The sequence below is a fragment of the Lithobates pipiens genome, unplaced genomic scaffold, assembly GCF_037356315.1.
Source record: "Lithobates pipiens isolate NorthernLeopardFrog02 unplaced genomic scaffold, aLitPip1_a1.2 Scaffold_22, whole genome shotgun sequence".
In the NCBI taxonomy this organism is placed as follows: domain Eukaryota; kingdom Metazoa; phylum Chordata; class Amphibia; order Anura; family Ranidae; genus Lithobates; species Lithobates pipiens.
Genome location: NW_027507784.1, coordinates 154,272,219 through 154,295,648, shown reverse-complemented (window position 1 = coordinate 154,295,648; position 23,430 = coordinate 154,272,219). Strand labels below are relative to the sequence as shown.

Sequence of the window (23,430 nt, the reverse complement as noted above, 5' to 3'; positions counted from 1 at the left end):
TAGTGTTTGGGAGTTCAGAGTTTATTTTCTAGCCAAAAATACGGATTTCTTTCGTTCACTTTTATTTTTAACCATAGGGTTGTTACGCCACCTTCAGGAGAGGACTAGGCAGAACATATTAACATGTACAAAACAGAACTTTCTAGTTCCGCCCAAGGGGCGGTCCCTTCAGTAACAACCCCCCAGCCTGCTTCCTGCAGCTTCAGTCGCTCAAGTGTGTAAGGTGGCGACTTGGTCATCTGTCCACACTTAAAAAATTCTACAAAGTGAATGTAAGCGCATTGGCTGATGCCTGTTCTGGCCGCAAAGAATTGTAATGTTGCAATTCCTACCAAAAGTGGTAACAGGTTTTCATTTAAACCAAGATATTATTTTTCTTTCTTTATCCCCAGAACCTTAATCTGGGGAAGATAAGGCACTACATTCTCTTGATGTAGTAAGAGCGATCAGTCTATTTAAGGGCGACCGTTTAGGTTCGCAAAACACAGGTTCTGTGGACAGGCAGCGTCTATCCACTATTTTTTAAATGGATTTGTCAAGTGATTATTCAAGCTTCAGCTTAAAGAAGAAAATTCTTCCTTCTCATGTTAAATCACACTCATCCAGGGCAAATAATGCCTCTTGGGTGGTGCGTCATCAGGTTTCTTTGGCTTAGATCTGTAAGTCCCCAATTTGGTCTTCGGTTCATACGTTTATCAGATTTTATCAAATCAATATTAAAGGTCATGAAGATTTTGCCTTTTGGCGTAGTATACTGCAGGCTGCAGTATGAGTCCTCTGGCCACCTGTCTCTTATGTCTCCCCCCTCCTTCAGTTGCCATTTCTATGGGACATCCCATATAGTAATTACTATGGTTCTGTGTCCCCTGATGTAAGAAAAGGAAATAGGATTTTTTATAACGGCTTACCTGTAAAATCCTTTTCTTTGATGTACATCAGGGGACACAGGGGTCCCTCCCTTCTTTGGGATACACTTGTATTGCTTGGCTACAAAACTGAGGACTCCCAGTAATGGGAGGCGCTCTATAGGGGAGTACACGCCTTTTAAGGCCATGCCAGTATCTAGCACCTGACGGTCCGATATAACCCACATAGTAATTACTATGGCTCTGTCTCCCCTGATGTACATCAAAGAAAAGCATTTTACAGGTAAGCTGTTATAAAAATCCTATTTTTCTCTGAAGTTCACTGACACAGCACCCTCCTCTCCAATTTATTACGTTATACTGCTTGTTGACGTACTGAAGCTGATGGAAGCATGCTGGGGTGTTACTAAAGGGACCGCCCCTTGGGCAGAACTAGAAAGTTCTGTTTTTGTACGTGTTAACATGTTCTGCCTAGTCCTCTCCTGAAGGTGGCGTAACAACCCTATGGTCAAGAATAAAGGAGATGTGTCAGTGAACTTCAGAGAAAAGGATTTTACGGTGGGTACAAAAATCTTATTTTTAACTTGTAAGCAACAAATATCAGTAATAGGCTTAGGCATGAAAGGGTTAACTAACCATATTCTGTCTAGCAGTACTTCAGTATAGAGGCTGTTGTAAGCTCCTTGTTTCCTGTCAAATCACACATTTCTAACAACCCCTAGAAAACGGCTTTAAAAACCTGCAAAAATCAACTTTTATCCTTCAGAGGTTGGATTTGCTGCGCTATGTATAGTACATCTGCCCAGCTATAGAGATACCAGTTTAAATAAAATTACTCCAGCAAATCGGCAAAGGAGTGATGATGCCTGGAAGCAATGATATCATGTCTCGATTAGGGATGGGCTTTATGTTCGAGTCGGACATGAGTTCGACTCAAGCATTGGCTGTTCGCCAGTTTGCCAAACAGCGAACAATTTTGTGTGTTCACGGCAAGTTCGAAAGCCGCAGAACACCCTTTAAAAGTCTATGGGAGAAATCAAAAGTGCTAATTTTAAAGCCTTATATGCATGGTATTGTCATAAGTGTTTGGGGGGCACTGATTAATGCTTAAAGTGAAACAATAAGTGTAATATTTACATTTCAGGGGGGTCTATAGTATGCCTGTAAAGGGGCACATGTTTCCTGTGTTTAGAACAGTCTGACAGCAAAATTACTTTTTTAAAGGGAAAAAAGTAATTTAAAACTACTCGCGGCTATAATGAATTGTTGGTCCAACAATACACAACAGTTCTTTGATAAAAACGGCGTGGAATATCCCCACAGGGGAACGCTGAACCAAAATTTAAAAAAAAAATGCGTGGGGTTTCCCCTAAAATCCATACAGGCCCTTATCAGAGCATGCAATCTGGCAGGCCGCAGGAAAAGAGGGGGGGGGGGTTAAGAGGGCGCCCCCCCTCCTGAACCGTACCAGGCCACATGCCCTCAACATTGGGAGGGTGCTTTGGGGTAGCGGCCCACCCCAAAGCACCTTGTCTCCATGTTGATGGGGAGAAGGGCCTCATCCTCACAACCCTTGCCTGTTGGTTGTGGGGGGCTACAAAGGGACCCCCAGATTCCGGCCCCTCTCCTGTGTGAATTGGTACCACTTCACAAAAAGTGGCAACAGGGTTAAGAAAACACGAGATGGTTTTTGTCTCCTCCCCCCCTCCCCCTTTACAGGCATACTATAGACACCCCCAGGTACGAAACTTAAAGGAATATTACACTTTTTTATTGTTTCACTTTAAGCATTATTAAAATCGGTGTGCTCCCAAAAACATACATGATACATGTCCCCTGGTGCAGGACGCGGGTCCCCAAACACTTTCTATGACAATACCATTCATATAAACCCTTAAAATTAGCACTTTTGATTATTCATGTTCGTGTCCCATATATTTAACGGTGTTCGTGTTCTGACAAATTTTTTGGCTGTTCGCACGTTCTGGATGCGAACCGAACAAGTGGGTGTTCGGCTCATCCCTAGTCTGGATACGATATGTCATTGTGGGTATATTTCTTGTACACAGGCTTAAAAACCTGACTTCTGAAAGTCAATATTTACAGTTTTCCCACCTGCTATCCAGACATTTCTGGAAAACTGTAATATGGGAACCAAACTCCACAAGCGTATGACAGTCGCTGTGCACACAGGTCCTTTTAGATAGGATATTGAGAAGCATGGCGTGGATCACTTTAATGTGTAGCTTTGTAGGTTGTCCTTAGATTGATCTAAAATCTGGCCCGTCAATCTTCTGATATAGCCACTTGGTTTTCCTTTTTTTGTAATGTGTTAGGATAAGCCCTTTGCTTAATGTGAATTATTGTCGTGTTATGTCATATTAAATCCCTTGAGTTTTACTAATAGTCCATTTTTGTTTTTCTGCTTGGCATGATGCATAGATTTGACTTCTATTTTTTTTTTTTTTTTTATCAGCGTGAAGAAGTAACCGATGAGTACTGTAAACACGACCCGGATCATAAGCACATTTACCGATTTGTACGAACTCTGTTCAGTGCAGCCCAGCTCACAGCTGAGTGTGCAATAGTCACTTTAGTAAGTATTTTAACTTCTTATGTTTGTAACAGCTAACAAGAGAACCTTTGCAAAGGATAAAAATGTGACTTCAAATCTGACATCAGACCAGTTTACAGCTGGTGAATATTTGGCATCATTTTCAACATGATCTGTAGCTAGTCTGTTTTGGCTTGTTGTGTTTTTTTTTGTTTTTTTTCTTTTCTTTTTCTTGTGGTCTTTTTCAAATCACATTGATGGTGATACCAGAGGCAATACCAGGCAATGTTGTGAAGTCTATATGCATTTAAGGAAAGTATGGAAAAAAAAAAAAAATGGCGCTTCTTTCTGAAACCACATGTTGACAGGCTGCAGGCTTTCACATGACTGGTGATTGAGAAGGTATGGAGCGGAATGAGGTAATGGGGGTACTTAAAGTGGTTGTAAAAACTTACATATGCTCAGTGAATGACTGGCCTCAGGCGATACACAGAATTCAAACCAATCCTCCCACGCAAGTTGTACCTGGTTATCTGAAGTCTTCTCTACATCCATTTCAAGTCCAGAATTCATAAAGTTTGAGCATTCAGAAAAAACAGGGCAGAAAGCTGAAATTGCACTACATAGCTCAGTGAGGAGTTCTGTGAGCCCCTTTCACTTTTATTCTTAGTTTTTAGGATAACTTGTCAGAAGTGGTTCATGCTGATAGCAGAGGAATGAGGCAGCAGACAGAAATTACATTTAATGCTCTGGATTGAGACCAGTACACACTATAGAGCAGGCATTACTAATTGGCAGACCACAGTCCGGATCCAGACTCGAGTCACTGTCCCATCTACTGCTTTCACACCATTTAGGAGCAGCTTCTCCCTCAGACACTGCAATCGCTGTCATCTTTGCTGAGCTGATATTGGGCTGACATTGGGATGCTCCCGCTTGGAGGGCGGGAGCATCCCCAGTTAACCGACTGGATGCAGGGCGGTCCTAGCAAACCATCACAAGTTTGTTAATAGAAAAAGTTGTGACTCAAGCCCTCCATCCAGAACTGTGCTGTCTCTTGATGTCTGCTCTAGACCTGTAGTCCCGACTGCTGTCTGCCTTGTGTAAGGTAGGACAGGGAAGAGGGCTAGGTCACTGCTGTGAAGCCAGTGGTTGATGTTGAGAAGGGAGGTTAGATAAAAGGGGAGTGAGGACAGGAATGGGAAAGGGGGTTGATATGAAGGGCAGCTGGGGACTGCAATGTGAAGGGGGGTGTTGTAAAGGAGCTGAGGACAGTAATGTGAAGTTTGGGGGGTGGGGATAGGAAGTGAGGCTGGGGGCTGCAATGTGAAGGAGGGTAATATAAAGGGAGCCAAGGACAAGAATGTGAAGGGGGGGGGGGGCTTGAGGACACTGGGAATGGGGACTGATGTAAAGAAGGGCTCTGATATAAAGGAGGTGGTTGTGATGTGCAGTGGGCACTGAACACTGATGTAATAATGAGATTGTGATGTGGGGGATCTGAGGCTAGGTTCAAATAATTACGCTCTGCATTCTGCTTGTAGCCAGCCCATTCATTTCAATAGGCTGCCTTTTTCCCTAAAAAAAAAAAAGAAAAGTCCTCAACACTATACCCAGACGAAATTTTTATAATTTTTTTTTTTCCCCACAAATAGAGCTTTCTTTTGGTTGCTATTTGATCCCCACTGGGTTTTTTATATTTTGCTAAACAAAGACCTAAAAGTTGAGTTAAAAAAAAGTTTTTGTTTCTGTTGTAAAATTTTGTAACTAAGTATTTTTTTTTTCTAGTTCACTGATGAGGCACCAGTATGCAGCACTGATGGACACTGATAGGCATTTATAGGTGGCACTGACAGGCATCACTAACGGGCACTGATTTGCACCCCTGGTGGGCTCTAGTGAGCATCCCTGGTGGGTCTGCACTGATAATGCGCTGATTATCAGCACAGACCCCCCCCCCCCCCCCCCCCCGGGGAACTGCTGATTGTCTCTCCCCTACCTGCGCCTTGTCAGTGCGAATAGAGGAAACCCTTATAACTGGCCGTTCCTGGTTACGATGTGACCAGCTGTGATTGGACACAGCTGATCACATGGTAAAGAGCCTACGTTATGGGCTCTTTACCAAGATCAGAGATGCGGTGTGTCAGATCAGCACACCGCACCACTGATCACGGCGCTGCACGCCCTTGCAGGCAGCTTATTCTGCTGGAAATCATATGATGCCTAGTTAGGATAAAGTAACCACTTTGCAGCCGTCATTCTGCTATATGGCGGGAAGTGGTTAAGAACCAAACGTGATTTGGACCTCTGCTGGAAGAAACTTACTGACTGGGCCTTTGTGAATTTTAATTCAATACCCCTGCTATAGAGGAATATGTCTTTGTTCACATTTTATGTCTGATTACAGCCACTTTAATGTTCAACTTTTCTGACTAGTAATTGAAGACAAGTTTCTAAGCTTGTGCTAGTGAACTAGTAAAAGGGTAATTTGGAACTCTTACTCTGTTACGTGAACAACGTAATTAATAATAACAGGTAGCATCTATTTATACAAGTTTCTAAACTTTAAACACCTCAAATCCTTTATTTCTTTATCGTACATCATAGGACACAGAGCCTCAAGTAATAGCTTAGTGGGATATGGGCCTGCCTTCAGGTGTTGACACTGGTATAGCCAATACAGGAAGTTGACTCCCTTATATAACCCCTCCTCCTTCCAGGAGTAACTGTTTTTTTTTTTTGCCAGTGTCTAAGGTGTTGGTCACGAGCGAAGATGTGCTGTGAGTAGCTCCTAGAGGGATCCATGATGGATTTAAAGAACCTTAACAACCAAATCCATCCTTGCCACTGAGGCCATAGGATGGTACCTGGACCTCGATTCAAGAACGAGGTTTTGGCTGGAACGCTTCTTTGAGAGCTGGACCCTAGGAACCAGGACTCTTTTTAGTCTTGCTGCATTACCTAAAGTTGTTCCTGAGGGATGCTATACAGGTCCAAAGGAGTGGGACCCCTATTAAAAAGGGACCTGATCTTTGCACGTGTTACTACGCAGCCTGCCGTGATGGATGAGGATAGTGGTGTTATGCCCTCGTCCAGGCTTCTTGCCAAAAGTGGTTTCAGGCTTTCATCTGAATGAAGATATTGTCGTGCCTTTGTTTTTCCCAAGACCATGTTCCAGGGAAGAAAAGTGACTACATTGTCTTGATGTAGTGAGAGCAGTGAAGATCTAGTTAAAGAAAACTGCTCAGATTCCTAAGACTGGCGTCTTATTTATTCTGCCAGAGGGTCCTAAAAAAGGACAGGCGGTGTCGAAATCCACTGTCACTAAGTGGATTTGGCAAGTTATAATTTAGACTTAAGATTTAAAGGGAAAGATTCCCCCTTTTCAAGTTAAGGCGCACTCTACCAGAGCGGTTGGTGCTTCTTGAGCAGTGCGTCACCAGGCCTCCATGTCTCAGATCTGCAAGGCCGCAACTTGGTCTTCAGTAAATGCATTTGCAAAATGTTATCATGTGGATGTAAGATGGAATGAGAATATCTCCTTCGGGCGTGGTGTACTGCAGGCAGCAGTGTAAGTCCCCAGGTCTGGGGGTTACCCTACGGTTTGTCTCCTTCCCCTCAAATAGCATTGCTATGGGACATCCCACCAAGTCATTACTTGAGGCTCTGTGTCCCACGATGTACGATAAAGAAAATAGGATTTTTAAAACGGCTTACCTGTAAAATCCTTTTCTTGGAGTACATCATAGAACACAGAGCTCCCACCCCTCTGTTTTATGGGGTGAGAGTTTGATTTGTATTGCTTGGCTACAAAAACGGAGGTACTCCTGGGAGGAGGGGTTATATAGGGGAGTTGACTTCCTGTATTGGTTATACAGGTGTCAACACCTGAAGGTAGGCCCATAACCCACCAAGTAATTACTTGAGGCTCTGTGTCCTATGATGTACTCAAAGAAAGGGATTTTACAGGTAAGCTGTTTTAAAAATCCTATTTTTAAAGGATGCATTAGAAAAGACTAGCTATCATTAATGACCTCTGAGGCCAAGGCTGTTTTCAGGTCACCTCCTGCTGTTGCAATCCCTGCTGTGGGTTTTTTACTTTTACTCTACCTTTCTCATGGAGTGTTCTGTTCTGATTAGTATGGAGAAGGCTTTTAGCACTTTTAACTATGATAAACGGCCTCCTTGCAGTTTGTCATGAGATGGCTGTGAATTTGGAGCGTCTCAAAAAAAAAACAGTATCTCACAAAAGCGAGTACACCCTTAACATTTTTTGTAAATATTTTCTTTCCATGTGACAACAATGAAGAAATGATACTTTGCTACAATATAATGTAGTGAGTGTACAGCTTGTATAACAGTGTAAATGTTCTGTCCCCTCAAAGTAACTCAACACACAGCCGTTAATGTGTAAACCTTTGGCAACAAAAGTGAGTACACCCTTAAGGTAATTTGTCCAAAGTGTCAATATTTTGTGTGGCCACCATTTATTTTCCAGCACTGCCTTAACCCTCTTGGGCATGGAGTTCACCGGATCTTCACAGGTTGCCACTGGAATCCACAATGACATCACGGAGCTAGTGAATGTTAGAGACCTAGTACTCCTCTGCCTTCCGTTTTTGAGAATGCCCCACAGATGCTCAATAGGGTTTAGGTCTGGACACAGGCTTAGCCAGTCCATAACCTTTACCCTCAGCTTCTTTTGAAAGGCAGTGGTCTTTTAGGAGGTGTGTTTGGGGTCATTATCATGTTGGAATACTGCCCTGCGGCCCTGTCTCTGAAGGAGTACATGTTGGCATTCATTGTTCCCTCAATGAACTGTAGCTCACCAGAGCCGGCAGCACTTGTGCAGCTCCAGACCATGGCACTCCCATCACCATGCTTGACTGTAGGCAAGACACCCTTGTCTTTGTACTCCCCACCTGGTTGCCACCACACGAGGGGCCTTTAAACTAGGCGACGGGGGTTGGGTTCAGAGGTAGATATAGTCAGCGTGGAACATAGCCCAGAGGGTAGTAATGGGGGCATTGGTGTTAGGTTGACTAAAGTGCATAAACCCATTGTAAGTTCAGTATTATATAGTAACAAGTTCTAGTTGCAAGGTTATACCCTTTATCATAGGGATAGAGAGGGTAAAAAAGGGGAAGTGGTATGCCTATATATCAAGAATAATGTACAAGTGAATGTGAGAGATTGCATCACTAAGGGAGCTAGGGAGGAGGTGGAATCCTTATGGGTAGAGCGCCAAAGGGATGACGTGAAGGGGAAAATACTGGGAGTATGCTATAAGCCCCCTAACCTGAGGGGGGAGAAGGACCGTTTATCACAATTTGGATTAGCAGCAAGAATGGGAAGTGTTATTATAATGGGGGATTTTAATTATCCAGACATAGCCTGGGCGGCGGGAACTACGCATTCGTCTAAGGCTCGCCAGTTCCTAAATGTCTTGCAAGACACTTTCATGGGTCAGATGGTAAACTCACAACTAGAAATAAAGCGTTACAAGATCTACTAATTACCAACAATACAGACCCGATCATGGATGTGCAAATACGGAAGGATTTAGGAAACGGCGATCATGGGTCAATTGGCTTCAGTATAAATCGCACAAATGGGAAACATAAGGGAAATACAAAGACACTGAATTTCAAACTTCACTAAACTACAAACCTTGCTAGAAGGCATAAATTGGGATAAAATCTTAGGAACAAAGAATACGGAGGAGAGATGGGTTTGCTTTTAGAGCATATTAAATAAGGGCATTAGCCAGTGCATCCCATTGGGTAATGCATTTTAAAAGAGCAGACAAAAGTCATTGATGGCTTAAGTCCAATGTAAAAGTGCAGATAAAAGCAAAAGGGCTTCAAAAATAGGTTGAGGGATCATCATCAGCATTCAGACTTTATATAGAATGCAAAAAAATGTAATCAAGCAATTAGGACAGCTAAGATAGAACACGAAAGACACATAGCGGAGGAGAGCAAAAAAATACCAAGAAATTCTTTAAGTATATAAACAGTAAAAAAGAAGACGGACCAATATTGGGCCCATAAAGAATGAGGAAGGACATCTGGTTACAAAGGATGGGGGAGATGGCAAAAGTATTTAATTTATTCTTCTCAGTCTTCACAAGGGAATCGGGGGGGGGGGGGGAGGCTTCAATAACCAAAACTGCAGTGTTTATCCTTGTGACATATCGCAGGAAGCACCCTTATGACTAACAGGACCGATTTTAGAATTTGGCTTGGGAAACTTAACATTAATTAATCACTGGGACCAGGTGGCTTGCACCCAAGGCTACTTGGGGAACTCGGTCAAGTAATTGCCAGACCATTATTCCTAATTTTTACTGATTGGAATGGTACAGCAGATTGGAGAAACACCAATGTAGCACCAGTATTTAAAAAGGGCCCAAAATACATCCCTGGGAATAAGACCAGTTAGCCTAACATCAATAGTATGCAAGCTCATGGAGGGGATAAGACTATATACAAGATTTTGGTAATGAAAACTGTATCATTAGCAGTAATCGGCATGGATTCATGAAGAATCGTTCTGGCAAACCACCCCTGACAGAGAATCCGTTACTTCCGGGTCCTAACTTGATACCCCCATACCGGGCTTTGCCCTCCGGAGCGAGACAGGAAACATACGCCACCCCCAGGGGATTAGCTGACTCACACACTGACGGAGGATCCGTCACTTCTGGGGCCTAACTTGAAATCCCATACCAGGCTTTGCCATCCAGAGAAAGACGTGAAACACACGCCATCCCCAGGGGATTTAGCTGATTACACCTAGTGCCAGGCCAGGCACTTCAACATGTGAATGTAGCTGCTATTATTACTGCTGTTTTTATTTAAGTTTATTAAAAATTACTACACTATGAGACTTTTAGCTGTGTCTCCTGTGGAGTCATTTTTTACATCCTAGTTCCATCGGGAGTGGCCATTGGGGTGGATTTATGCTATAAGCGGAACCAATCTGGTGTTCCAAAACCGCTTGACCGTCCTGTAAAAAGAGGTCAAACATCTGGTGAGTGCCCATCTTCATACTGAGCACTTGTGGTGGAAGAACTAGAAGTTTTATCTCTGAGCATTTTGATTTGGTGTTGGGATTTATCGTTTATGTACTTTTTGCTTGGTATTATGACAATTTATTTCATTAGTGTGCACATTTAGGTTTGATGCACTGTATATTTTGTGCAAAGTCTTTTATGAACGTGTATAGCGCCAAATCCTTTATGCCAATATTTTACACTGTCAAAAATGCTGTAAATTGAGAATGTTTTCAGGGATGGGTTTATTTTTATAATTTGACAAAATGAAACATAAATGATCAGAAGAGAAGTCTAAATCAAATCAATATTTAGTGTGACCACTCTTTGCCTTCAAAACTGCATCAGTTTTGCTAGTTACACTTGCACAAAGTTTTTGAAAGAACTTAGGAGGTAGGTTGTTCCAAACATCTTGGAGAACTAACCACAGATCTTCAGATCCTTCTGTCTCTCTATGTAATCCCAGACCGACTTGATGGTGAGGTCATGGCTCTGTGGGGCGGGGGGGGTAAACTATCATTTCCAGAATTCCTTGTTCTTTATGCTCAAGATGGTTCTTAATGATATTGGCTATATGTTTGGGGTCTTTGACCTGCTGCAGAATGAATTTGGAGCCTATCGCACTCCTCCCTGATGGTATAGCATGATGGATAAGTATTTTTTCAGCATTGAGGACACCAATGCAGCCCTAAACTTCAAAGGAACCTCTACCATGCTTCACTGTTCCCTGCAGACACTCGTTATTGTACTGCACTCCAGCCCTTCGGTAAACTGCCTCCTATTACAGTCAAATATTTCAAATTTTTACTCCTCAATCCATAGCACCTGCTGACATTTTTTCTGTACCTTACTTTTTGTATTTTTGTGCATATTTGAGTCACTTAGCCTTGTTTATGCTTCAGAGATGTGGCCTTTTGGCCGCATTTCTTTCATAAAGGCCACTTTTGGCACACAAATTTTTTGATTTCGATTTTTCTTGTTACTCAACAATTAAAATGTATATTTTTGAAAGCTTTCTTACTTGACAGCATTTCTTCACACCTGGTGTCCTAACAAATTAGAATTTCCAATTTGCGAAAGACGCTTCTCAGATTGTTAATATTTTGTTATACAATGTTTTTTTGGGGTTTTTTTTTTTTCTTTTTTATTTTTTTATTTTTTGGGTGGGGGTTTTTTTTTTTTTTGTCTTGTGTGTATCTTTTTTCAGTCATCAGCATCATCTTCATTAAATTTTAAAAAAAAAAGAATCTATAGTGTGAAACAGTACCCACATACTTTTTCCGGGCCTTCCAGACCCCAAATTAATTTAAGAAAATGAAAATAAGCTTGCTGGCATTTTTAAAATGTGAGGCAACATGTTTGTATTCTTCTGTACTTCATGAAGTGCTATCTCAATTTGGCCACTAGAGGTCTCTATTGCATTAATTTAAAATGTGTTTTCAGGTTTGCAGTACCTATAATTTACTTTTATTCTAATACAAAATCCTGTACTTGTTTAGCTGTTAGAAAGTTGTTTAGGAAACACGTTTTATGTAGCTGTTACTGACATAAAATCACATCCATTTTTTATTTTCTCACTTAGGTTTACTTGGAAAGACTTTTGACTTATGCTGAAATTGATATATGTCCCAGCAACTGGAAAAGAATAGTACTGGGAGCGATCTTGCTGGCGTCTAAAGTTTGGGATGATCAGGCCGTGTGGAATGTGGACTACTGCCAGATACTAAAGGATATTACTGTAGAAGACATGTGAGTTGGCTATACATTTAATTTTGATCTGCTGACTGCTAAAAAAAAAAAAAAGTAAATGACAGTAACTGAATATAGAAGTTTTTTTGTAATATTTTCTTATGTTTGAATTTCAAATGGTTATGAACTCTTAATAGAAAGTCCAGTATCCTCTACAAACTAAATGTCAAGGATGCTCTCAGTGATAATTGTTTGGCTAAAAGGAGATTTTTCCTGAGGATTAAAAAAAAAAATTATATATATATATATATATATATATATATATATATATATATATATATATATAATACATTATATAAAATAATTTCAGGCCCTTCCTCCCCTACAGAAAGACGCTTTCCAAGGAGTACCCGTGCTTGCTTCTTAGCCCCGCTGCTGTGTCCATTGCCTGGGAATTTGAAACCCACACTCTTCTTTCCTTTCTGTAGGGCTTCCAGAACAAATCAGAGCCATTGTCATTGGTCAGTGTCAGCACAGAGAAGTCACTGCCTAGTTTAATACAAGTTTTAAGTTCTGCTGAATGAATGGCACATGCTTCAGCAATGATATCGCCTGCATCACACATTTGTCTTTCCCCAGTGAGATGCCACTCCCAGCATGAACATGGCATGCAATTCCCATAATCCACCATACAAATTTCATATTAGACAGTGACTTCCTTTCAGCTATTATTTTAATCAGCAGTCTAGACCAGGGATATGCAATTGGACCTCCCAGCTGTTGCAGAACTACAAGTCCCATGAGGCATAGCAAGACTCTGACGGCCACAAGAATGAGACCCAGAGGCAGAACATGATGGGACTTGTAGTTTTGAAACAGCTGGAGGACCATTAATTGCATATCCCTGATCTAGAGGTTCAGCTGTAGACCCCACACTTCCCTGCAAATGGAATGTTTGGTTTCTTTTACTCTACCTCAGCAAAACCACTTTCTCATTGGTTCAAAACCCCTACTCCATAGAAGCCATTTCCATGCACTGCATTCATAATGACCAACAAGTCTCAAACAGCTGTATGCTGTTTGAATTAAATCGTTTGATTAGGTTCTATTTGTGCTGTAAACTAGTAGTTCTGGGTGTACAGTCAGCTAATGGGTCTTAAAGGAGTGATTTGCATGGCTCAACCCACTATCCTAAAATGATTTGTGATGGCGCAAGGCCTATAGGAAACATTTTAATACAAAATATTAACAGGGGGCATTATATGTGCTAGCAAGGATTGTGTTCAATTGTATTGTCACAATGACATTGTAATGATGCAATATACTTTTGTATTACTAAAATGTGTCCAAAAATGTTTGGGCCATATCCATATCTTTTGTGGGGGGTTTTTATGCAAATATCCTCTTTGTGGGTTTTAAAAAAAATTTTTTTTTGTAATTTGGCAATAAAAAATATAATTATTGATTACACGATATGTTCAATATTGGATACCACATATGAAGTCCCTCTTAATTGTTTTTTTTTCCCATTTATGGTTTATCAATGTAGGGATGGTCTTCAAGGTGGATAGAGTCTCTCTCTCTCTCTCTCTCTCTCTCTCTCTCTCTCTCTCTCTCTCTCTCTCTCTCTCTCTCTCTCTCTCTCTCTCTCTCTCTCTCTCTCTCTCTCTCTCTCTCTCTCCTCTCTCCCCTCTCCCCCTCCCTCCCTCCCTCCCTCCCTCCCTCCCTCCCTCCCTCCCTTCCTCCCTCCCTCCCTCCCTCCCTTTTATTTTCTTTTTTAGAGCAGGGGTAGGCAACCTTTGCACTCCAGCTGTGGTGACACTATGAATCCCATCTTGCTTCTGCCTCTAGGAGTCAGTCCATGAGACAACGCACAATCCCAGGCATGTTTCAAAACAGCTGTAGAGTCGAGGTTGCCTACCCCTGCTTTAGAGAGAAGGGATTTACATAAACAATAGCTGACCATTGTAAGTAACCTTTTTAAGGGATTTTTTTATTTTTTAAAAAAGACTTGGTCCCTTTTTTTTTTTTTTTTTTTTTTTTTTTTAATACACAGGGCTAGTTAGGTTGACATCAGGTGTGTCAGTATTTCAGGCTGGCCTGATCGGATGGTCCAGTCACTCCTATGGACCGGTGGGTGTAAATGGATGAAAATTTATAAAGGTGTGTGTTACAATCATCACTATTAAAAATAGGCAAGCAAAGAATAAAATATTCATCAGCCCTAGAAGAAAGTAAACAAAGCAGTAAACTAAGATTACCAATCTATCAATGGAGAACCTTTGGTTTACCTGGATACTGTGTGAATGTAGAATTTATCTTGAGACTCGCCAATCGGATCGTATGAATAACATGTTATAAAATAACACATAAAGCAGTAGCCTGCGTTTTTATAGACTGTGGTTATAGAGACCAACAATAAGATGAATTTAAGAAAGAACCAGAGCTGATGAGCAGTTTGAATGATTTGTATAGCGCGACAAATGCGAACTGAATCGCCTCAAAACGCTTGATCCGTCCTGTGTTGTCCTGCTTCTTAGAAGAGGGCCTGATGGTTTTCTTCCTTGCGGCTATTAGTGGGTAGAGCGTCCCATAGCCGTGGTCCTTGGACTGCAAATCTTCTCCCTTTGATTTGTAGCGGGACTTGGGGATGAGTAGGAGGTTTTGGTTAGTTGATTGGAGGCTATTAGGTTTGTAGTGTTATTATTTTCTCACATAGGTATTGAGGAGCGTTTCCTTGTGTGCATTTGTGGGTGAGGCAGAGGGTCTTGAATGTGATCCAATCCTTTACGGTATATGTTATGCAAGAATGGGACAACCTTCCTCTCCAAAAATTCCATCAACTGGTTTCCTCAGTTCCCAGACATTTTACAGTGTGTGGTTAAAAGAACAGGGGACGCTACCGCATGGTAAACATGGCCCTGTCCCAACCAATTACTAAGTTACCTTATTTTTAATTTCATTTTATTATTATTATTTTTTTACAAAAGCTGATGGTCTTCCCTTTTAATACAATCGTTTTGCTTTAAAACAAGTTGACAAGCTACCATATTGAAAACTGACAGATGTGTACTCAATTTGATGCCAGCCCAAAAAAGTGACAATTGACCTGATCACAAAATATTTACTTTAGATGTAAGACCACTTACTTTTAGAAATGTATAATACTATTAAAATAGAGCTTAACTGTGATAATGAAATAAACTCAAGCTGTTCCCCCCAGTCATTTATAAATATACCATTGACGCATGGACTACAGGATTGCAGTTGTACTAGTCTCCTTTAGCTCCCTTGCAGACACACTACACAAGAGCAGATGAAAGGAATGGTACTTGCTGTTTATTAGCTCTGATGAACTCTGCAACATTATCACGGGATTGATAACAGGAAAGGGCTCTTTTTTATTATTACTAAAGTACAGACGTATCAACAAAAGAAGTGGGCACATCACCAAGGCAACAAATGGATCGGCACAGAGCTGCAGCTATTATCTTGGTGAAAAAGGGCTCTTCAGGCAATATGAACTCATCACATAATAAATAAATAAATGGCACTATGGAACAAGGAATTCCCCTGCCCCCTCACAGGCATAAAAGAATCAAAACTTGTCAGATATTAGGATCAGTAAACAGCCACGACCACTGCCTATCTTGGCTGCATCAATTACACACCTGTTGTCATTTATTTTTTTATTTTTTTGTCTTTTATTGGTCCTCAGTAGAATGACCTAATGTTTAATTTGCGTTACTAGACAATAGCCCCACAGAATAGTACCCAATCTTTTGTGTTCATTATGAATAACAAATGCTACTTCTACAACTGCACATTAATGAATTACGAATAGAAGAATTTCTAAAATTGATATTGCTGTTCACTGCATAAAATTCGGGTGGTAATATCTACATGTCAGGAGTAAACAGTGAATGATACCTGTGATGCAAAATAGCAGCAGGGTCTACAAAGCTACCAAATTTCCCTTTCCCTAACTCCCCAGATAAATTATGTGCTAGATCTATTGCTATCCTTTACAAAGGTAGATTACCGTATATACTCGAGTATAAGCTGAGATTTTCAGCCTCTTTTTTGAGGCTGAAAGTGCCCCCCTCGGCTTATACTCGAGTCATCGCTGTCTGCCCGCTCGATCAGCGTGTCGAGCAGACAGACAGCGGCCATTCTATAATTCAAAAGCCGCGCCTCCGGCTCCGCCTTCGCCTGTGATAGGCGGAACACTGAATTTCCCAGCAGCCTGTGTTCCGCCTATCACGGACATCGTATCATCCTCGTACTACGGACGAGGATGATACGATGTCCGTGATAGGCGGAACACAGGCTGCTGGGAAATTCAGTGTTCCGCCTATCACAGGCGAAGGCGGCGGCGCAGCTTTTGAATTTTACAATGGCCGCCGAGGCGCCGACGAAGAGGGCACGGGACGGAGGCAAGGCAAGGGACGGGACGGAGGCAAGGCACGGCGGCAAGGCACGGGACGGAGGCAAGGAGGCAAGGCACGGGACGGAGGCTCGGGACAAAGGCTCGGGACACAGGTAGGCTGGACACACACACACACACACACACACACACACACACACACACACACACACACACACACGGAGACACACACACACACAGGGATGGATGGAGACACACACACACACAGGGATGGATGGATGGAGACACACACACACAGGGATGGATGGATGGAGACACACACACACAGGGATGGATGGATGGATGGACACACAGGGATGGACGGACACACACACAGGGATGGACAGGCATGTCTCACCCTCGGCTTATACACGAGTCAATAAGTTTGCCAGTTTTTTTGGGGGTAAATTGGGGGCCTCGGCTTATATTCGGGTCGGCCTATACTCGAGTATATACGGTACTCCATTTCAGGAACCTATGGATATTTCAAGCTGAATCATTGTGGAAAGTAGAGGAATATATATTTCTGCACACAAGACTTTTTTTTGTTGCGAAATCCATAATTAAGGCACTTGCATGGCTTTTCATCGGCTTCTCCTTTTTATAGTCAAGCGAAACCCTCCGATTGTTTTCAGCCAAGGAAGCTGCCATCTTGCCCTTTGTTTTATCGACTGCCATGATCCTGCAAACGTGATTGGTTATGACGCCAGCCATTTGATGGTTTGACAGTTCTGGGAGCAAACATGTGACAGTAAAACACAATGCATAAAGCAACCTATCATTGTGTATGAGTTATTTTTAACCACTTAAGGAACGGAAGAATTTGCCCCCTTAATGGCCAGGCCATTTTTTTTTTTTTTTTTTTTTTTGGCAATACGACCCTGCATCGCTTAAACTGACAATTGTGCGGTCATGCGATGCTGTACACAAACAAAATTGACGTACTTTTTTCCCCACAAATAGAGCTTTCTTTTGGTGGTATTTGATCACCTCTGTTTTTTTGCGCTATAAACTAACTGCGCCAATTTTGAAAAGAAAATTTTGCTTTTAATTACTATCCCCCCCCAAAAAAATTAATTTATTCATCAGTTTAGGCCGATATATATTCTACATATGTTTGGTTAAAAAAAATGGCAATAGGTGCATATTTGTTTTGCGCAAACGTTATCTACAAACTATGGGATAGATTTAGGAACTTTTTATTTATTTTTTTTTTTTTTTTAAATAGTTTTACTGGTAATGGCGATCTGCAATTTTTAGTGGGACTGTGACAAATCTGTCCCCAAATAACACTTTTTGGGGACCAGTGACGTTACATCAGTGCTATAAAAATGAATTGATCAATGTAAAAATGACACTGGGGCGATCAAGGGGTTAACGTTCCCTGGGTGTGTTCTAACAGTAGGGGGATGGTCTTCCAGGGACATGACAAAGATCACTGTTCCTGATCACTGGGAACAGTAGATTTCTGTCCTCTGTCAGAATGGGGAATTGCCTTGTTTACAAAGGCAGTTCCCCTTTCTGCCTCTGTAATAGGAGATCACGGATCGCTAACATACAAGTCCGCTCGACACACGGGCATGCTCCCGCAGTGTACAGCGCGGGCCCCCTCCTGCAACTACGCCTGTGTAAACGGCAATTCACGCAGGAGAGCCAACCTGACGGCGGCTGGTCAGCAACCAGTTAAAATGGAATTCCAGTCAAATTCTAACTTAGCCTAAATCTACTCCCACCCTCATTCTAAGACTACTCTATCCACCCTGTAAAAAGATGTCTATACTCCTATGCGGAAGATGGTCCGGTTATATGATTGGATCCCAGCACCGGGTTCAGTGTAGGGGCACGGCAATGGCTGCAGAGCCTGTGCGATGTTACCCATAGGCTTACTATGGGGCAGCTGTTGGCTGTCCCTCTACACTAAAGCTGGGGCCCGATCATGTGACCTAACCAGAGCAGCTTTAGAATAGGTATGTATAGATGTCTTTCTTTTACAGGGTAAATAGAATAGGCTAAGAATAAGGAAGGAGAAAAGATTTTAGGCTTGGTTAGAATTTGAGTGCAATTCCATTGTAAGATCTGGCAGCCTGAGAGAAATATGCCACTTGCATCCTATTTGAAAGGCTACTTGCTGCCTAGCTGTCTCAACGTTTAATTCTTTCTGGGTTACTGAAAGGAATTGGCACTTTGCATCATTTTTGTATGGGTGTTACTAGGTCAGCAGGGTTGTCAGAAAACTAAATTTAAAGCAGAGCTACACTGTATCTAAGAACAAACCAAAAGTCCTATTTAATTCATTTTTATTCAAAGCAAACTCCCACATCTGTCTCCATGCTTTATTTTGCTGAGAATTACTTTGAAAAACACCCCATTTCTGGCCATGGCCATCTTGAGTAAGAGCAGATGATTCATGTAGCATTTACTTCCTGGTATCCATCTGCCCTTAGCTCATGCTGTCAGAAAGGTGTGCTTAGTTGTAAACCCCCACCCAAGATTCCTTGAATGTATGACATTTGCCTAGGCCTGGAAATTGGGAAGTAACAAACTTTTTTTTTTTTATATACATTTCTTTAAACAAGTAAATATGATCTGTGTTGCTATCCATTTATATTGCTAGCAGCAAAAAAAGTCAATGTTTTTTGAGAGAGTGAAGTTCCTTTTTAACCACTTGTCGACTGCCCTATAGCTGTTTTACTGCTTGTATGTATACACTATCCTGCACTTCAAAGTAGCAGGCTTGTGTGTGCCACTGGTAGCTCACTCCCACTGTGATTCTACACAGCGGGAGCCAATCGGCAGTTCCCCCAGACTCAATGTACGTAAATAGCCATTCTGTCAGAATGGAAAGTATGGGTCATTGCAAAGCAGGGTCATTGATCCATGCCTTTCCCTAGTAAAAGCATCTCCCACACTACATTAAAACACCAGCTAGGCACACAGTTAACCCTTTGATTGCCCCTGATAACCCCTTCACAGTCAATGTCAATCGTACAGTGATAGTGCATACTTTTTGCACTGATCACTGTATTAGTATCATTGATTTGTCTGCTTTTTGTTGGGGAATTTTTATTTATGTACAGTGTTGCACGAAAGTTCAATTGCCAGAGTAACGCAGTGCCGTATCACCGAAAATGGCCTGGTTATGAAGTGGGGGATAAATCTTCCAGAGCTGAAGTGATTAAGAACCAGTGCTCAGCAGTAACAGCCTACATATTTATCTCTGCACAAATGTCAAATATATGGATACAAATATAAGGATTTGCTGTCTATATATGCATTAGTGGCAAGCAAGGTTTTCCTTGACAAATGTTTTTAAAGATGGCATATTCTTATCTGAACATTTTAGTTCTTGCTAAGGATATGAGAATACTGGTTTTTGGCATAATTGAAACCATTTTTTATATTTAGTTGTAAACTCTTGTAGATTTAGCACTCCAGTAGCCATAACGGGTCAATTGAAAACTCTCTAATGTTACTTTTTGAGTAGCCTGCCTTCCTTCTTAAATGCGTATTTTTCTCATCCAGAGGGACACAGGAATTCTGGTACATTCTGGTTATATTGCTGCTAAAGGAGGATTGGACATTTGCAAAAAGAAAAATCTGTAAACCCGCAACTGTACAACCCCTCTACCCAACATTCTTCAATTTTTGCTGATGTTTTAGAGGGGTGGATGCCATTTTCTTCAGCTCTGTTAAGAGAGAACTTACCAAAATTTTCTAGCCTTTTTTTTCTTTTTGTTTTTTTTCCTTACATTGCTGTTTGAGCTGGTCTCTACGGCTATCTGGTTCTGCATTTCCTCAACTTACCTTTTGGTTGCTATATGCGGATCCTGTTAGCAAAAGAATGCCACACACCAAAGGCAGGCCCATCCAGGTGTAAAGGAATGGATTTAGACCGTCTCCTCCCAGACCAGGCCTCTTAGAGAGGCCTGGTCTGGGCTTAGATTTGTCTTTAGATAAGTCTGGGCTTTAGATGAGTCTGGGCTTAGACTTAGATTAGTCCATGCTGGTGCTTTGTGTGGCAAGCCATGGGTTATTTGGCATCAGTGTGTATGCAGATCCTGCTTGACTGGATGTTGTAGGGCTGGTAAGGGATAAGACGTTTGGGCACTGGGCTCTACGTTTTTGTTCTCTCCAGACCTGGGTGTATTGTGTTGGCTGTGGCATACTTTCCAAGTCCAGAGCTGTGGCACAATCCCAGGTGTCACCCTGTCTCTGAAGTTTTTTTTTTTTGTGAGTACTGTTGGTCAGGCTAAAGCACTTGGAACTACTTTGCCATTTTCATCACTGGCTGCCTTTTCAGATTCCCCCTGACAGTTTTACCACGAAAAGGGTTAACGCTGAAGGACTTAACATTAATATCACCCACCTGGGTGTAGTGTCTCATACATATGCCCCCCCTTTTTCATTGTAAAGAGTACTATCCAGCTGCTGCTCCTTCTTTGAAAAGCACCATGTTGAACTCTGACTTGGTTGCCTCAGGCCATCCGACCCTCACCAGTACCAACTGCCTGGAAATGGTCTTGCCTCCCACTTTGGGCCTAGTTTCAGTTTTGCAATGCAGGTGCAGATGTCTGTACAAACGCAGAATGGGCAACATCCCTCTGCAACGGATGAGCCCCAGCTCGCAACTGTACATGGAGTGCCAACTCTTCTGTTCTTCTGACTCTTCTTTATCTTCTGAGGGAACAGGCGACTGCTTTCCGGAATCCTCTGTTTTATTAACAGGGGCCACTACTGAAATTCAGGAATCTGACCACAATAGCTCTAAGCACACTGAGTCTCCTGCCCACCAATTACCAATAGGTTGTTTTGAATTATGCATTTGTAGGATCAGCTAAAATGTGTGAAAAAGCTTTTGCGCTACTAATTTCCTACTTATTTCTTATACAGCTTTCTGTAACAAGCTTACACTAATGTGTTTCTCACACTAAAAAAAAGTATATTTAAAACCGTGTAGTGCTGAGTGGTTATATTTGTATTTGGAGGGTCAGCCTGCTGTCTCTAGTCTTTGCAGAGTTCTTGCAGCTGCAAAGCACAGGTGTAGTGCAAGATAACTATCTGGTTTGGAAGTATCCTAAGGCTCAGTTCACACTGGGACAACCTTTCGGGTGCTTTAGCCGCCTGACAAGTTGCACTCCATTCAGTGCAGTGGAACCATTCTAATCTGAGTGACTCAAGCCCTCAAGTTTCCTGTACTACTTGGCGTGACTTTGGAGCGGCTTGCATTGACTTCTATTAGTCCTTTGCAAGCCACGCTGAAGTCGCACTGTATGGGGTGGCTTCAGAGCCAAGTGTGAACCGGCACTAAAGGGTCTTGGATCTCACCTGAAAGTGGGCTGAAACTGTTCCCCATGAGAGGGCGTTTGTTAAACAATGGTCTATACCTTCTGTGGATTCAACAGTGATATAACCAAACAGGAAGTGTGCGAGAAAGGTATACCTTTAACGATTCTACTGGCGGGCATTTGGAATCCCTTCCTAAATACCAGTCTACGCTGGGATGTTCTAACCATTGACCTGTACTGGCCAAAAATGTAGTCTGTCAAGCCATGGCAAATGGGTTGGATCCCTCAATAGGAATTTTCTCAGTTGGGCACCATCCTTTTCCATCTACTTCTGCAGTAGGTACCACCAGACATTAAAAACGTTCCTCCCAGTTAGCCGTAAGGCTATTAAGCTGCTACTGGTGGGCTTATTTGTGAATTCTTGCAATCTTCAGGCTACACTTTTAGGCTTGCTGGCTATTCTCTCTCCCCCTCTCTCTCCCCCTCTCTCTCCCCCTCTCTCTCCCCCCTCTCTCTCCCCCCTCTCTCTCCCCCCTCTCTCTCCCCCCTCTCTCTCCCCCCTCTCTCTCCCCCCTCTCTCTCCCCCCTCTCTCTCCCCCCTCTCTCTCCCCCCTCTCTCTCCCCCCTCTCTCTCCCCCCTCTCTCTCCCCCTCTCCCCCCCTCTCTTCCCCCCCCCCTCTCTCTCCCCCTATGGTATTGTATTCTGACAGTGGTGAGCTGTCAGAATACACAGTGATCAGTGTTGCGGGCTATAGCTAGTGACCATGATCATTTGGGGAAAACCTTTGGTACAACCAGCCTGCCCATACATGAATTGAAATTGCCAGATTAACTCATAGGTCCTGGTACTATCTTTAGTCGCTCCTTTTTTCTTCCCTATGCTACCACACAAAATAATGTACCTTCCCTGGTCCTTTCAGGCTGCTTTAACCCCTGACCTCTGCTCCTATGGAGTTGGGTCCCATCTGGCCACGATTCTTTCTAAACATACTGCCCTAGTTCTTCCTCTCCAGAGGAATTCTCTGGTCTACTAGAACAGTTGTGAAATCCTTTGTCCTTTTTATCCTGATGGAGATCCACATCTTCATTGCTCACAACCCTGATGCCTCTCAGAGCAATGCCTCTTATGTTTGGCTCATGCTTTTTGCTGGTAACCCTTATCTGGAACATGCATGAATCCACCTTTTGGGGAGTAGGTGTTGTGAATCCTATTAAAAATCTGCCCAAGGGGCTCAATGCCTGCAATTTATGGCCTTTGTCCGGTTTCAGGTCCCTTGCATTTAGATTCCCTTGAACGCCAGCCTGGCTTCTGTACTTGGTTATATATTGAGTGTCTTCATTTCATTTCCACTCTACAGGGAGGTCCACGCCTTTGTGTGTGCCTGTCGCCATTGCACCGCAGGTAGTGATGCACCGAAATTTCGGCCGCCGAAACATATCGGCCGAAAATGCCCTTTTCGGCAATTTGCCGAAAGAGAAAAACGGCCGATAATGGAGCCGAAAATGGGGTGGGGGCGGGGCTCTGCCCCTGGTGACGCCCATCATGGGGGGTG

General features: G+C 42.5%; 1 protein-coding gene across 1 annotated transcript in view; it reads left to right on the top strand.

Annotated features, from left to right (window-relative positions):
* The window catches only part of CCNYL1 (cyclin Y like 1), a 121,460-nt gene that overhangs the window by 88,269 nt on the left and 9,761 nt on the right, over positions 1-23,430 (top strand). Inside the window, exons 7-8 of the mRNA XM_077448493.1 lie at positions 3,343-3,462; positions 12,060-12,226. Coding sequence (XP_077304619.1) covers positions 3,343-3,462; positions 12,060-12,226 — 287 coding nt within the window. The remainder of the gene's footprint in view (positions 1-3,342; positions 3,463-12,059; positions 12,227-23,430) is intronic.